Source organism: Mustela putorius, unplaced genomic scaffold (genome assembly GCF_011764305.1).
Source record: "Mustela putorius furo isolate JIRA1106 unplaced genomic scaffold, ASM1176430v1.1 tig00000788_pilon_pilon_pilon, whole genome shotgun sequence".
NCBI classification, from domain to species: domain Eukaryota; kingdom Metazoa; phylum Chordata; class Mammalia; order Carnivora; family Mustelidae; genus Mustela; species Mustela putorius.
Window position 1 is genome coordinate 4,784,781 of NW_025421481.1, and position 17,507 is coordinate 4,802,287.

The following is a 17,507-nucleotide window of genomic DNA, read 5'->3' on the forward strand; positions in this document are numbered from 1 at the left end:
CCTGGACGCAGACTATTTCACTACTTTGGTTGTTTGGTTAATTTCACCATCAATCACTCCCCCTCCCAATGAATATATTCCACAATTAACTTTGAGAGGAGCTGAGTCCTGGAGTAGAGAGGGCCAGAGGTGCCACATGTCCGCTCTCGCCCTCCACTTGACCACATACTTTTACAGTCATTTCAGGTGGTTAGCAACTGCTTTTGTTTCATTTTTGGAACTTCCGTATTCTGAAACTTTTTTCTAAAATAATAAAGAAGTTCCTGTGTATTTTAGTAATAATGGTAAATAGTAATAGTGGTAATAATAATAAATCAACTATATTTCATTAGTTCAGTGATGACTTGCTCACTTAAGAACCCTAAATGAGGGGCACCTGGATGGCTCAGTGGGTTAAAGTCATGATCCCAGGGTCCTGGGATCAAGGCCCATGTCAGGCTCTCTGCTCAGCGGGAAGCCTGCTTCCCTTCCTCTCTCTCTGCCTGCCTCTCTGCCTACTTGTGATCTCTATCTGTCAAATAAATAAATAACATCTTTTAAAAAAAAATCCTAAATGAAGTTTTTTATTATTGGGTAGGTTGAATTCTCTTAAGAATCACTCTGAGTTTGTTGGTTATAGAATTTAGGATTATTTAAGGAGCTAGGAATGATAATCCAAACGGATTAAACTGTATTGATAATAACATTAAATTAATTGGCCTTTGGAACACCCTTTTCTAATGATGAGAGAATTTCAGCATTATGGATATTATCATATCCAGATTTAAGATGCAACATAACTAAGTGTGAGGGAACCATAACAGCTACTCCATGTCTATGACTCCACATATAAGATCTTATTTATTCCCTGCTACAAATCTCTAATGTCACTATTTTTATGCATAGGTTCATCTTAAATCTAGCAATGTCAGCAAATAATACTATTTGTTCTGCAAATAAAAACAATTTACTGAGAGTCTACTATGTGCTAGATCCCATTCCAGACACTGGGAAATAGCGAGTAGAAAACAAATAGACAAAAGTTTCTGCCCTAATGGATCTACATTCCAATGGGGAAGACAGATAATAAAATAACTTAAAAACAGCATATTACATAGTAATAAATACCACAGGGAAAAATAGAGCAGGCAAGGGGACAGGAAGTTGTTAGATGGCAGGAGGCAGTTACGATTCTAAACCTGAGTGACCACAGAAATTTTATATTAGAAAAGTAACCTCTGAACAAAGAAATGAAGGAGGGGAGGGAGGAAGCCATGCAGACCCCATGGGGAGGAATATTCCAGGCAGAGAGAAGAGCAAGTAAAAGTCCCTAGAGTGAGAGCATGCTTGGCACATCCAGGGAACAAAGGGAAGGCCAGGCTGGAGCAGGAGAAATAGGGTGAGTAGGTAGGAGACAGGATCAGAGTTGTCACTGGGGCCAGAAGGAGAGGCCTGGAGGCCACATGAAGATGTGAACTTTTATTCTGAGCAAGAGGAAAGCCACCGGGCATGATGAGTGAACAGGGACAGGAACTCGCTCACCGTAAGCAGATTGCACTAGCTGCTGTGATGAGTCTAAATTGAGGGAGCAAATGAGGCAGCCAAGAGACCAGGTAGGAGGCAATGCAATAACCCAGGTGGGAGCTATTGCGCTCTTGGACCAGGGTGGGACTTGGGGACATGTGAGAAGTGATCAAACTCTGGAAACAGACACTGAGAGAAACAGAGGAGTCAAGGGTAATGCCAAGGTTTTCATCCTGAGCAGTTACCATGGGAGGCAGCTATGGAGGAACTGATTCTGGAGGGGAGAGAAGGGTTTGGATGAGGATGGTGGGAGTAGTCAGCCGGATGTATGGGGTTCAGAGGAGACACCTGGGCTGAAATATAGAACTGAAAATCACCCGAAATTAACACAAGCAACAGGTTCCATCCTGATGTGTGCCTTGCAAGGTTATCTCAAACAATGCTTTGGGTACTGACCACTTTCCTGACATTCAAAATCAAAAAGAAATGGGAACTAACACTGTTGAACTATGTCACAGATTCTAGGTTGGGCCTTTAAAATAATGTTCTTTCTCTACGTTTCCCCAAGGGGTATACACACACTGTTAGCTTACTGGTTAAATAAGGAAACTAAAATTCGGAGAGAGCTAGTGCCTTCCACTGGAGCAAATCCTGGAGCCTGGATTTGACTCAAGCCTTCTCAATCCCCAGACCCGAGTGCATGACCTGCCAGGCAGTTTGCTGCCCAGCCATCTGTGCTGCATGACAGACTCACCGTTCCAAGGTTGGGTCCCTCTAGCAACAGAAGAAAACCACAGCCCACATAGTTTTTACCTATCAGGCTCGTTACCTTATAGTTCACTTACCACATTCAGCAGCATAATAATGCAGAAGTTGATGCACACGGCAGTCCCTGTGGTTGCCACCTGAGAGTTATTCCTGATTAACGCCCACTTAAAGGCAGCAAAAGTGCTGACAGTCACCACCCGGTAAATGACGATCCCAAACACGGCAGCGATCACCACGCAGATCTGGGAGGAAGACGGAAAGCCGGTGAGCACCCACCCTGATGGAATGTCCCAGGAGGAGGGTCCCCACCACTGTAAAATTCCACCATTAGAAAACAAGAAAAGGAAATAAACCAACAGCGGAATGGACTCAAGAAATCACAATAAAATCCCAACTTTTCATTGTGATTAATACTTTCTCTTGCCTGTATTTTCTTTGTTATTCAAATAGAACAACCATAGTGCTTGAAAGCTGATAAACTATGTAAGCTATGGGGTAATATTTTATTAAGCAGGGTATTTGACTGAGCATTATTATTATGGATATCTTATGATGTCACTCTTCTGTGTAAAACTATTGATTTCTTTTATTCTTAGGATAAAAGCAAAGTCTTCATGGTGGCAAGACTTTCTCCATCTTGTGGAATGACATTTTCCTTTAAGTCTGGGGACTCAAGAACCTCTCTCCTGGCTTCAAACGGGCTAATCTTCAAGACCATTTCCTTTGCCTAAAAGGCTGACCACCCCCCATTCCCATGCCAAACACACACATGCATACACACACACACACAGAGCCTAGTTAACACCTACTCTTCTTTCACACCTCAAGAACCACTTCATAACTAAAGCTTTAATGACCCTCAGACTTTGTTACTGCTATATGATACCTGTACTCTTCTTTTAGTATCCAATTTATAATTTCTAACAATTTTTCAGTTTGATTGTTGCCCGTTTCCCCCATTTAGAAAGTATAGTTGACCGTCCCCATTTTCTATGGGGGATATTTCTAAGGTCCCCAGTAGATACTTGATACCTTGGATACTATCAAACCCTACATAGACTATGGTTTTTCCTATAGATAAATAGCTATGAGAAAGTTTAATTTGCAAATTGGGCACAGTAAGAGACTAACAACAGTAACTGATGATAAAACAGAACAACAATATGATAGAAAGACTGTGTGAATATGGTCTCTCTCCCTCTCAAAATATCTTATTGTATTGTACTCACTCTCCTTGTGATGATGTGAGATGGTAAAATGCCTACATAATGAGATGAAGTGAGGCAGATAGCATAGGTACTGTGATATAGCATTAGGCTACTACTGATTTTCTGATGATATGTCAGAAGGATTGTCTGCTTCCAGCCTGGGGCTGACTGCAGGTACTGAAACTCCAGATAGCAAAACTTCAGATCAAGGAGGGGGTGCACTATAATCTCCATCGGGGCTGGTATGGTATCTGTTTTGCTCACCATAGTTTCTATAGTGCCTTAGCATAATTACAGGTGCATAGTAAATGTTCAGCTATTTGTTGCTGAATAAGCCAACTCTGTGATAGGTACATAATCTCTTATTAATCAATTATGGACATTGAACTGAGCTATCTTTCTCTGAAGATTTCATGGTATGTGATGAGAACTCAACATGTCTTCTATCTACTGGCAATATGAGACCCCAACATGTTTGTGTCTTTCATTAGATGACTCACTATATCAGAGTAAAGACCTTTACCAACTTAGTTATCAAAAACCAAGCTGAGAACCAGCATGCACTCTACTGACTTAGAGATTGCTAGAAGCATTCTTCTGTTTTACACCAACTGTTTTTGGCTTTCTATGAGTGACATGCTCTAAAAGCTTGAGTATAAAGCTTGAGCTGGAACTGGCAAAAATTACAACAACAACAATTGCCTACATCTTAATCCCCATCACTGATGGGGAGATCAGTGAAATCTACACTGACTTTGAGACAGGGTGGCAATGTGGTGGAATGGACAGCTCACTGGACTCAGAAGTCAGGTCTGGGTCATGGCTCAGCTTCTACCTAGCACTGTGACTGTGGGCACATAGTTTGTGGCTTTGGCTTCCTTTGCTCTAGGTTGCCCATCTGCAGAGTAAGAAAAGCTCACTCTATATCTACAGGTCTTTCAAAAACAAAAAGCAAGACAATAAATGTGAATTCTTATGAAAGTCAAAGCATGACACAATTACTTACAGAGTAGTGTCTGCAGAAAGGTGTGGATTTGAATCTTGGTCTGAGCCAAGACTGGGCATGCTGCCTACCCTTTCATCTCTCCAGTTTCTTTGACTAAAGGGTGGGTAATGTGTCTAGATTTGCCACCATCTTGTCCTTCATAATCTATTGATCTACAACACCTGTTTATACACTCATCATTTGAAAACAGGAAAGGAGAATCGTAACCACCATTTAAGGTTCTAAATATGACATTTCTGAAAAATTTGCATAAGTTTTGTTCGGTGGTTAACAGGGTCAAAGTTGATCACCAAAGACTTCTTTTTAGGAAAAGCCAACAACTCAGGTTCAAGGTAGTGTTTTCCAAACTGACATAACCATTAGTGAATCTAGAAGTCAATTTTAGGAGGTTATGGTTGGCATTAAAAAAAACAGACTACAATAAAACAAAAAAAAAATCAGAGTATTGCATATTGCAAAGATGAGCATTGTTTCAGTTACTCTGTTTAGTTTTTTTTAATTTTTTAAAATTTTTTTAATTTTTAATTTTTATTTTTTTTAAATAAACATATATTTTTATCCCACAGGGTACAGGTCTATGAATCGCCAGGTTTACACACTTCACAGCACTCACCATAGCACATACCCTCCCCAATGTCCATAACCCCACTCCCCTTATCTCCGGCCCCCTCCCCCCAGCAACCCTCAGTTTGTTTTGTGAGATTAAGAGTCTTTTATGGTTTGTCTCCCTCCCAATCCCATCTTGTTTCATTTATTCTTCTCCTACATCTCCTGGCACTGGGTTATGACAGAGAATGTAGTTCTTATATGGGCATGGTGAGCAAAAGGTTTGAAAAACACTACTGCAGGTCCTATCTCAACTCTTACTTCCTTTCAGCAAGGCACAGAGAGGCAAGCAGAAAGAACTGGAGCTCTTGGCTGTTTCCTGGCTCATCCTGAACAAGCCCCTTACCCTTCTAAAGTCTCAGTGGCTCCATTTGGAACACGGGACAGCAGTACTATCTCTGACTATCTCAGAGAGTCTTTGTGAGGAGTAAATAAAAGAATGTGTAAAAATGTTTTGTAAAATTATGCAAATACCCGATATAATTATTGTTGATACCGTGCTACAAGTTTGTACTTTATGAAACAAAGAGTTTTGTAGAAAAGTTTCAAACCATAAAAAATATCCCAGATGCAGAAACAATAAGTCGGCTGCATTTATCTGCAAATGCTTGATATGGTTCTGGCTTTCCTGAAATAGGATTCATTCGCTCTTTCTTGGAGTACTTCGCTTCGAACTGGGGCCGTATTTCTTCCTGAAGAACAGACAGACACATTTTTTTTTAAGCACTGGAGAAATACATACACACAATAAAAGGACATTTTTTTTTTTTACTCTATTATAAACTGAATCAACAGCTAGCATACTAATCAATCAGTGAGGTGGGCTCAGAGAGCCAGGTTTAAATGTCTGGGCATTAGCAAATTGAAGAAAATCTAAAGGGTAATGATTCAGACTTATTATCACCAAGGCGGTATAATTTAGACTAGTAGTTAAGTGTCTATGTTATCTTATTAAACTGTGCTTAACAAAGAGAATGAGAAAAGGGACCGACTCTACTATTCTAAGCAGTTTGAAATAACTACTAAACTTTTACTTTATTGCCAGGGAATGTAAAGGGCAAAGAAAGTTTCTGAACAGCAAAATGTCTAGAATTCATGTTGTGAGTTATAATGACAAATATAATTCTTAGTTTTCTCCTACAATTAAATTTTTTTTAATTGAGGCAGCCATAAATATGGTAAACCTATTTTTTAATAAGCTCCTGTAAGAGTCATTCACCTTTATCCAGTAGATTTTAAATGTACTACTCATTATTAAAAACCAGGTAAACATCTTTCAAATCCAGCTAAAATCAAGGCAGCTCTAATTCTAAATCAAGCTGAGGCTTTGTTTCATTTAGTTGAGCTCCATCTAATGTGAAAAGCTTCTGACTAAAAAGCAATTATGGGATTAGAAACAGGAAATCAGCAAGAGGGTATGCTAAAGTGGTTCTGGCTAATTAAGTACCTATTCTACATGAATGTATTGCAAGAGGAGGGAAAATGAGAGGAAAGTCTGGTGAAATGGAGATTAAGTTAACCCAGGCAGAAACTCAGGGCTCAGATGGAGACACTGACGGAAAGTGAAGAAGCTGACAGAAAACAGGTTCCGGACAATGGGCACAGTTTGGCAGTAGCCTGTGTGTGTAGAATGAAGGGCAGCCTCACTCCTGCTGCAGAATAAACCCAAGGCTGGACTTCACTTAGTGACAGGTAATGGGGAAGGAGAGAGGGGAGATACAGTAATAAACAGGCTCTGCCTTCTTTCACTTATTTTAGGAAGTGACACTTGAAGATATAAACAGAATAGGACCTGGAATCTTCTGTTTCTTTAGGAAACTCTGAATTTATCAGGCTGTGAGTGTCATCTAAGAGTCGCTGAGTTAATTATCCAGGGATTTGTGGTGAATCAGGAGCTAGACCTATGTTTCTGCATGTTAAGGGCTAAATTGTGTCTCCCCCTCCCCCTACAAATTCATTTGTTGAAGTCCTAAGCCAGAGTACCTCAGAGTGTGACTGATTTGGACAGTCTTTACAGAGGTAATTAAGGTCAAATGAAATCATTAGAGTGACCCCTAATATGACTGGCTTTTTATAAAAAATTTAGACATGGACGTGCACAGAGAAATGATGATAGAACACAGAGGGAGCAGACAGCAGTCTACAAGTCCAAGAGAGGAGCCTGCAACAGATCCTGCCCTCACAGCCCTTAGAAGAAACCAACTGTGCCAATGCCTTGATCTCAGACTTCTAGCCTCCAGAAACATGAGCAACTAATTTCTGTTGTTTAAGGTACCCAGTCTGTGGTCCTTTGTTATGGGAGCCCCAGCAACCTAATACCCTGGATTTTCCATGAAGAAGGCTTGCAGCAAGTTTGGGCTTTTCTGCACAGCCATCTGAGTGCCACAGGCTAGAATAAGTGGCATTTAGACCCTTCCACCGTGGAGGACATTTGAGGAGTAGTTTCTACTCAGTATTTAAGGACTTGAGGTCATGCATTTGAGCTTTTGCTGCTCTGAGCACTGTCCAGGGTTCTGGAGAGCTCTCAGAAACATTTCCCTGGAATTCTCTCATGACGTTTCCTTCCATATTCCTAGAGCTGTAAGACTAATTAATACTCTCCTGTTAAAGTAAAGAACACTATTTAAGAAAACTAAACAAGGGGAGGTGAATCATGAGAGACTATGGACTCTGAAAAACAATCTGAGGGGTTTGAAGTGGCGGGGGGGTGGGAGGTTGGGGTACCAGGTGGTGGGTATTAGAGAGGGCACGGATTGCATGGAGCACTGGGTGTGGTGAAAAAGTGATACTGTTATGCTGAAAATAAATAAATGAAAAAAAAAGAAAACTAAACAAATCTTACTACTAATGCTTCTGATGTCTCCACCTACAAGTGAAATGCTTTACTTAGCCATGGAATCTTAATCCAGTAAGTGATCACAATGTTGTCTCTTCTTTCTTTTATAGTCTGTTCTTTTTCATACTACCTGAAGTTTTTTGCAAACACAGGTATTGACATGCTTTATGAGTAAACCTGGCTTCTGTCACAGAGCAGAGTGATAACTCAAGAGGACTGTATATTCGTTGATTTGCTTTTTGAAAAATTCTGAGGTAAATAATACAAACCTCCTCTTCTTCCCAGTCGATCAGATCCCAGTCATAAGCAATTACAGCTCGCCGTCTTTTCCAGAACTCCAGGAAAACTGTCGCTGGAACAAGAAGAGAAACACAAAGACATTTTTAAATAAAACAATGCTGTTAACTGTCACTGAATAATGAACTCATTGCAGAGAATGACAGTTGTTTGTGTAAGCATCCCTGAATATCAGAATTTCTAGCTAAGCTTCATTTAACAAAGACCTTTTCAGAGAATTACTAAGCTTGTGTCAAACATAATGAAAAATTTGAGATTTCATTTAGAATTAAATTAAGCTGATTTGCAAGTTGAGGCAGAAAAGACTTACAATAACAAAGCTCCTGGGATATAAAAATATAGAAAACTAGGTTACCAACATCTTTCTCATTGATAGAATATTTATTTTTAAAAGTGAGGGGGCGGTAAGGGCAGAAAGGCCAAAATAAAACTTAGCAGTTTCATGTATTTGACTAGCAGAGATTGTCTCCCAAATCTTCTTCCCAACAAATATCTATGTAAAACATATGTTACTATTTCACTGAAAGAAATAATTTTATTATTTTAATATTTTCCCCAAACTATTTCTCTTTTTGTCACATTAAAGGGAAAATCGTGTGCAAATTTTGTTAAGATCCTTTTTTTTTTTTTTAAGATTTTATTTATTTATTTGACAGAAAGAGATCACAAGTAGGCAGAGAGGCAGGCAGAGAGAGAGAGGAGGAAACAGGCTCTCCACGGAGCAGAGAGCCGGATGTGGGGCTCGATCCCAGGACCCTGGGATCATGACCTGAGCCAAAGGCAGAGGCTTTAACCCACTGAGCCACCCAGGCGCCCCATAAGATCCTTTTTTTTTTAATGAGGTATGGGGTAGCTGGCTTTCCCACTCAGGGAATTATGGAAGTTTATCCTCATTCAGCCAAAGTAACTTTCTACAGTTCAATTATTATACAAATGACAGAAGGGAAAAGAAAATCAAGACATAACCTTGCTGTCTTAGAAGTCACAAGCCAAATGATAGGACGCACAACATATACACATAACACGCACACTCAAACTTTGAGGATGACTGCAACAAAAGATATCACAGAAACACCCAGGAGACAGAACTGGTAGATCCATCTCTCCTGGGCCTTGCTATGGTACTCAGACTTACAGAGGCAAGAGTCTAGGGCCGATCTGGTAGGCAGGATTTTCTAAAGCAGGCCTGCTATGTTAACTTTCTGCCTTACCAATTGTCTTTGCATGGGCCCCCGGGACAATTATTATATAAGGTTCTCTGGCCCCCCAAGAAAATGGTGCTTTCTAAAGACTTTCTTTTTTGTTTCCAGAGTCTCCCCTGGCCTTAAATCGACAAAGCAGCTAGTCCTTGAATGTGTGGCTATTCTTCATGAAAAGTCAGAACTGTAGCCTGTGACCTCAGAGAAGCCTGAGGGGAACCATTCTGGGACAGCCTGAGGACACAGGAGAAGCATCCTGTTTGTCTCACTGACTGTTGCTGCTCCCAGCAAGCCCTACCAACCCACTTGTGGGTCTCATTTGAAGGAACGGACTTCTAAAACAGACCAGTGGCTGTCAGAAACATTCCACCACCTTTCTTCTCCCCAGCAGGTGCAGAATCCTACATGAAGGAGAGAGAAGCTCTAACCAATAATTCCTTTTTGTGGCTAATACTCATCTTCCTCCCTTCCAGGACTTGGGAGGATGGGGAGAAATTAGTTCCTTGTATAATTGCTATTGTCTTGTGTTTTGCATTTGAGGAAGAATCTAATGCTATCTCTAACCATGAGTGAGGATATAATCCAATATAGATTGCCTCCATTCAAGGCAAATATTCAATCCCATACCCTTATTACTTCATGATTTAAATTCTCTTGCTTAAATACTCACAGCCCTGGGAGCCCACTGCAGTTTGAATGTGTCTAGTTATATGCTGCCTTACATCACAAATTCACATTTTTCCTACTTGTCTCCTTTGAAGATGGCTTTACATTAATATATATAATTGTCTTCTACCACTAAACCACTCAGTACTATAAGTTTGATTAGAAAGTTATTTCTTGCTGTGGGGAGAGCTGAGATACCCTTCAACAGATGAATGGATAAAGAAGACAATGGAATATTACTCAGACAAGGGAATATTACTCAGCCACCAAAAAGGACAAATACCCAATTTTTGCATCAACATGGATGGGAGTGGAAAAGATTATGCTGAGTGAAATAAGTCAAACAGAGGAAGTCAATTATATGGTATAACTTACCTTGGAGCATAAGGAATAACATGGAGGACATTAGGAGAAGAAAAGGAAAAATGAAGGGGAGGTGGAGGTGGAGACAAACCACAAGAGATTGTGGACTCTAAGAAACAAACAGAGGGTTTTAGAAGGGGGGGGAGTGGGGGAATGGGTGAGCCTGGTGGTGGTATTAAGGAGGGCACGTATCGCATGGAGCACTGGGTGTTATACGTAAACAATGAATCTTGGAATATTGCATCAAAAACTAATGATGTGACTAACAACACAATAAAAAAAGTTATTTCTTTCAGGGGTTGATTCTCAAAAGACTTACAATTCCTAAGGGTTTGGCAAGATTTTCTACTATATGGAATTCTTTCCACAAGAATTTGGTCTAAAATATCTTTTTCTCAATGTATCAGAAGGTTTAACCTTACTGCCAGCATTCTGAAGTCCTTCGATTCCAATCTATCTATGTAGATAATGCTTTTTTGAAAACAAGGTCTGCCCATATCTGGGTATCAAAGAACCACACCACCTACAGAAAAACCCCCACTACCAGCTCAGGATGCAAGGCTCCTAATGACTCTGCCTGTGTCAAACTCCCTCTGTCCCAACTTGTACCCTAGACTCCAGGCTACCTGGAGTGAGCTGTTGTGTGACTTTCTTAGCTTTGCCCACACTATTTCATTGGTTTATAGTGTTCTTCCCTATTTGTGTCCATTTGGCCAACTCCTACTCTTGTTTCCAGATTTGGCTCTGTGTGTTCTGCAACCATTCCGTTTGAACCTTCTCTATACCCATGCTGAGTTGTGCAGATACCTCTAGGTCAGTGCTGAGCATAGCATTCAGCACTTAAAAAACAATAGAGAAACTTGATCATTTCTATCACTAGTTGTGGGCTCTTGATAATATGGGCTATATATATTAGCTGTTTTTATCTCCTCAGGGTCTAGCACAATGACTGGTATCCAAGAGGCACAGTAAATGTACAAATGACATGATGTCATGAAAATGAAAGCAATATGGCAAATTATTCTTTTCTTATTTATCTAAATATTATAAGAAATTAGGGTATACGTTTGAAAAACATCTAATTATATCTTATGAATGCTTTATACAGCAGTGTAAAATAATAACAAACATGAAAAATTGAAACTTATTATACTTCTCTTTTGCCTTGCCATAAAATATCACTCTGTTCTTTCTTTTTAGAGAGAGGGATAGAGAAAGAGCACTGGGGGAGGGGGAGAGGCAGAGAGAAAAAAAAAATCCAAAGTAGGCTCCACACCCAGCAGAGAGCCCAACACTGGGCTCAATCTCATGATCCTGAGATCATGACCTGACCCAAAATTAAGAGTTGGACATTTAATGGACTGAGCCACCAAGCACTCCAGTATCATTCTAATTATTACTTGGTTGAATGAATCCTGTGGCAAGGACTACCTACCTCTAAGATGCATTCTTGCCTTGTTCCACAGTAAAAGGTGGCTGCCCACCTGTACTGTAGTTCTCAGATCCCCTTGCTGTTGGATATATATGGCCCAAGACAGTTCTCACAGTGGAATGTGAACAGAAAAGTGTGATAAATGCCACTTGCCTGTTGATATCTTAAGACAGTGAGGGTGCTTCTTCCACATTCTCTTTACCCTTTTGGATAGATGGAGCCCCAGTAACTCAGCTGATATGCAAATGATGTCAAGGCCTGGGAGGATTGCAAACAACTTGTTTGTAGGACTATGAGTCCCTGAATGACCCTGTGTGCAGAGCTATCTCCCAACCTGGAATGCTCACCCCATTTACTCACTGAGACATTGCATGAGGCATGAAGGTGAAAAAACTTACGAGTTACTTCCTTTACCTATTTTAGATAGGGCAATATCAAGTCCTTAGTTTTAAGACAGAGTTTTGTGTGCTCTCTTCTCTCCCCTTTCTACTCTATACTACCCCATACTACTACCTAACCTATGTACAAATGAAGTTCATCCCATGTATTACCATCAGTGCCAAATAGCAAGCCCCTCACAATATTAGTGGAAGCATTGGAAAAATCTGAGACTTGCAATACATGCCCTCCTTAATACCCATGTATTGCATGGAGTACTGGGTGTGGTACATAAGCAATGAATCTTGGAACACTGAAAAAAAAAAAAAAAGATGTCAATAAAAAAAAAAAAAGAAAAGAAAAACCTGAGACTTCTGAATTTAAGTATAAGAAGGGTCAAGGTTAGTGTTCAGGTAGGTTTGTGTTCAAATACCAGGACACCACTGGCTCAGAATTGTACGCAGTTGAGAAGATTGTGACATATATCCCATAAAGGACACAAAAAGGACATGACAGAGTGTTCAGCAGGCCATGCTCTACTATCACTTTCTTAAGCAGAACAATTATTGTTAGTTTCAATTTGTAGCTGACTTCTATGTATTTGCCCAAACAACTTCTTATCTTTCTAGTCATAGTTAGATTACATTTTCCAGCCTTTATTACAATTAGATGTCACCACATTTTGATAAATGGAAATTAAGCACAAGTGATGTATGTCAGTTTTGGACTAAAAAAATTAGAAAGTAATTATATCATCCCATGCTTCTTTTCTCCTTTTGAGGGGTGAATGGAGAAGATTCTAAGGATCCAGAAGAGCATAGAGCCACCAAATAAAAGGAACCTGGGTACTTAAATGACCATGTAGAAGGCTAACAACCAGAAATACCTGATTGGGTTTCATGTGCATGTTTTTTTTTTTTATTTTCAAGATTTATTTCTTTATTTGAGAGAGTGTGAGACTATAGGAAGGGAGTTGATGTGGGGCTTGATCCCAGAACTCTGAGATCACGACCTGAGCCAAAACCAGGAGTCAGAAACTTAACCCACTATGCCACCCCAGATGCCCCTCATGTGCATGAGTTCTATTAAACATCTAGGTTTGGATTTTTGTGTATTACACAGTTAACTGTATTCATCCTAACTAATATAGGTTTTTTTGAAAGTACAACTATGGTTAACATTTTGCAAACAGAAAGGAAAAACCCACTGAATTACTATTTTTTGTCATCTTCCTAAGGCATTTCAAGAATTTTATGCAGGAAAAAGATCCCCTTTAAGCTGTATAGCTTGGGTTCCATGGCAGCATTGAAATATGGTACTATTTAGTCACTGTATAGTAACAATTTATTACATTTTAGGTACTGTGTTTTATTTTTTCAAAAGTCTGTCAAGGTGGGTATTATTTTCATCATCCTATGAATGAGGAATCTGAGGTCCAGAGAAGTCACATGGCTAGTAAATGACAACTGGGATTTGGGCCTAATATACCTTTTATTTATTTATTATTATTATTATTATTTGGTGGGGGAGCTTACAACATCAAATTTATTCTCTAGTTCCAGAGGTTAGAAGTTCAAAATCAAGGTTTTGGCAGGGTTAATTCCTACTGGAGGCTCTGAGGGAGACTATCTTCTATGCACTTTTCCCTAACTCCTGGTAGTTGGTAGAAATCTTTGGCATCCCTTGGCTTGCAGAAGCACTCTTCCAATCTCCCTGCCTATCTTCACAAGGCATTCTACTCTGTGATTGTCTGTCTCTCCATTTTCTCTTCTTGTAGGGACACCAGCCACACTGGGAATACAGTATGACATTGTCTTAAATTGATTACATCTTCAAAGACCCTATTTCCAAATAAAGTCACTTCCACAGGTACTGGAAGCTATGATTAAAACATATCTTTCAGAGGACACAATTCAACCCATAACAGGATTATCTGGGCTATCACAATGACTAGGAGCAAATGGCATTTAGGGTAAGAGCCAGGGGTGCTATCTGCCTTGTAGTTAGAAGGTCACAGTCTAATCTGGGGCCTTTAATTTCTACTGAATAAGGAAGAGATAAAAAGAAAAAGAAAGCTTACTCTTTGAGCCACAAGAGCACTTTGCTTAAACTAGTTATAAAAACCAAAGTACCATACCCCAGGTTATATGTTCCCTGTGAGAACCTGGCATTTATTCTCTATCCTTCCCTTAGATCTATACTTTTCTTTGGAGGCCTGTGGGAATAAATGTGGGCAAAACCTACATTTATTCCCAAAGCTGCTAGGAATACATGCTGCTAATTCTTGCCCTTTGATAACACAATAGGTATTCAAAAGCCTAATTTGATTCTTCATTTGGAAAATTTCTAGCCTGGGAGTCCAGAAAAGAATTGTGTCTAATGCTAGAAAATTAATTATAAAGACATGTTTATTTCTTATTTTTGAAAAAAATCCCAAAGGCTTTTAAAGACCCTATAGGTTTTTTTCCTTAACTTGTCAAAAGATTATGTTCTATTTGTATAAAAATAAGAATTGAGCCAAAAATAAAATGGGCACTATATAGGAAAAGGAAAGGTGATTTTTATTTCAGAAAAGTGTCCTGCTGTCTGATGATTCAAAGTATTTTCAGAAATCTAGTCAACATGATTCTCTTCCTAGGAAATTACACAGTCATTTTTCTCCCAATTCTAATTTCCTTCTTTTAGAAAGTGAAATGAATAATACTAACAGATTTCATTATTTCCGTTCTTCATGACTTTCTGAGAATTTTCATTTGGAGAAGGTACAGGGAAGTTACATAGATGTGCTTCCTAAGAACTTAGAGGAATGAGGTCACCTCCCAAGATTTTAACTCATAAAATCTACACATAATGAATGAGCTTAGTGAGGAATCACAAACTCAAATGCCAAAACAACCACAGCAGTACAAAACCTAGAAGAGGAAACTGCAAGATAAGGAATGGTAGGGAAGAGGACCCGTTGGGGAGTATGTACGCAAAATAAAGTGATAGGTAGTCTTCAGTTTCCATTGACTGCACTGTGGCCAGATCTTTAAATTATTCAAGAGAAATCATAAAAATATATCTTCGTGTGAACTATCTCAGTGTAAAAATAATAGTTTATTTGCATATTTTTAAATTAGTGAGGAACAGATTATTTTTACTGGTTGCTAACTTGCAACATCTGAGATGGACTTTGGCAATAATAATACAAGTGAATGTAAATGAGTGACGAGAGAGTTTGTGAAACACCCCAAAATGCCAAGATAAAGTTAGTTTCAGGGTCCAAGAAAAAAACAGGAATGTGACTCTATTTTAAGAAGCTGAAGCCTAATTATTAATTTTAGAACCATTCAGGAGAAAGTAAATATATCCAAATAGGGGGTGGCCAATTTGTAACTTAGAAAAAACAAGGTCTAAGAATACAAATTTTGCAGTTTGATCTAATGTAGATTATTAGATGGGCATTTGGACATAAACCAGTCTCTAGGGGTATTCCATGAAATGAAATAAAGATAACTAAGTATTCAGCAGAAAAAAATAGTTCTTGCTCCCTTTTTCCATTCATTTAAGTTATTAATTGCATTCCTTTGTTGTGCTAGGGATTCACTAGCTGCACTGATTTCCAAGCTCAAACAACATATGATGATTAATTTGGCTTCCTAATTATTCTGACATAGGAAGAAGGTGTTCTAGATGGTCATTATAAAATAATACTCTCTATCATATACTTGCATTTTCATATTCTGGATTATGCCCTAATGCTTGCACAGTTTAAAAGAGGTTTCTGTTTGCCCAAGTCCAATTAGCTTTGGGTATTCCAAAAGAGCTTCTGAACTGGAAGAGACACTGTGGATAATGGCAGTTTCCCCAAGTAAACACAATGCTCTGAGACCCTGCCTGAGTGTGCACTTGCCTTCTATAAAAAGCCATCAAGCTACAGAAGACTGAGGATTCTTGCTTCTACCCATAAGGATTAACTGCTCCAATGTAAAAAAACAACTGTTTTCAGAACTGGACAAGAGATAGTACAGGACTGTGATCCCTGAGAGTAAAGAAATAAGTAAGGTGAGCCTTAGGATCACACCATCTCATTATTTGGAGGCCATTTACAGGCTACAATTCAGGTAGAGGAGTCCAAACAGAGCCTAGTGGTTTTACTAAGCTTGGGAGATTAAAGTGGGGAGAATGAGGTGGCAAGAGTTTGTGGGGCAGAGTACCAGAGAAAAAGGAACTATACTGAAAGAAAACTCAAAATCAATGAAGTGCCTTCTGCTCTTTATGCATATGGGGTGAAACTACATGAAACTGCTTGATGATAGCTAAAAAATCATCAGATTTCACAGAGGGCCAAAAGAAATTTCCAATCCCACTAGTCAGAGTACAGAGATGTTGTAACACATAGAACTTATAAGAGGCCTCATAAAGATCATCCCCTAGTAGTGGTTCTGGACCTACACTAACAAGCTAATGACAAGTCTGGAGATGACCTAATAGGGCTGCAAGAGAGTTAATCATATACCTGAACAAAGTCTAACAGTAAGGAAACATAACAAAAAATGAAATTCAACACTATTCTCTGTTTAATAAAAAAATTCCCAGACATACAAATAGGCAGGAAAATAAAGCCTATAAACAGGTGAAAATTTCAATCCCAGGGAGACAGCCTAGAACTGACAGAAATGATAGAACAAGGATGATAAAACAACTGTTATAAGTATGCTTTGTATGTCAAGAAGATAGATGAAAACATGAATACAATGAGAAGAGTAATATAGGCATAAAAAGCCCTAAATGACTGAGATTTGATATTGGAAAATGAAAGTTATAAAAAGAAAAGTACACTGAATAGGTTTAACAGAAGACTAGACATTTCAGGAAGAAAAAAAAATCAGTGAATCTGAAGGCAAATCAATAGAAACAATTACAGATGACACAAAGATTAAAAAAAAGAAAGAAAAATGTGTAAAAGGAGTAAGTGACCTGTAGAACAATGCTGAGTGATTTTGGAAAAATTTCAAAATTTGATAAAGATTAAACTATTGATGCAAGAAACTTAACAAACCCTAATTATAAGAAACACAAAGAAAATTATATCAAAACTCATCTCAGTCAAATTCCCGAGAATAAGAAGTAAAAATCTTCAAAGCAAATACTAGGGAGGAAAATCTTACATAGGGGGGAAAAACAAAGAAGAAGAAAGAAAAGACATCTTATAGAAGAAGAAATGCAGACATCTTATAAAAACTGTGAAAGTCTCCACGCA

The 17,507-nt window shown here is 38.9% G+C and overlaps 1 protein-coding gene across 3 annotated transcripts in view; it reads right to left on the minus strand.

Moving 5' to 3' along the window:
• The window catches only part of ANO4 (anoctamin 4), a 457,427-nt gene that overhangs the window by 50,293 nt on the left and 389,627 nt on the right, over positions 1-17,507 (minus strand). For all 3 annotated transcript variants that reach the window (XM_045084796.1, XM_004742962.3, XM_004742961.2), the window contains 3 exons: positions 8,197-8,279; positions 5,643-5,783; positions 2,349-2,513 (listed from right to left, as the gene is read on the minus strand). In XM_045084796.1, the coding sequence (XP_044940731.1) occupies positions 2,349-2,513; positions 5,643-5,783; positions 8,197-8,279 (389 nt within the window). The remainder of the gene's footprint in view (positions 1-2,348; positions 2,514-5,642; positions 5,784-8,196; positions 8,280-17,507) is intronic.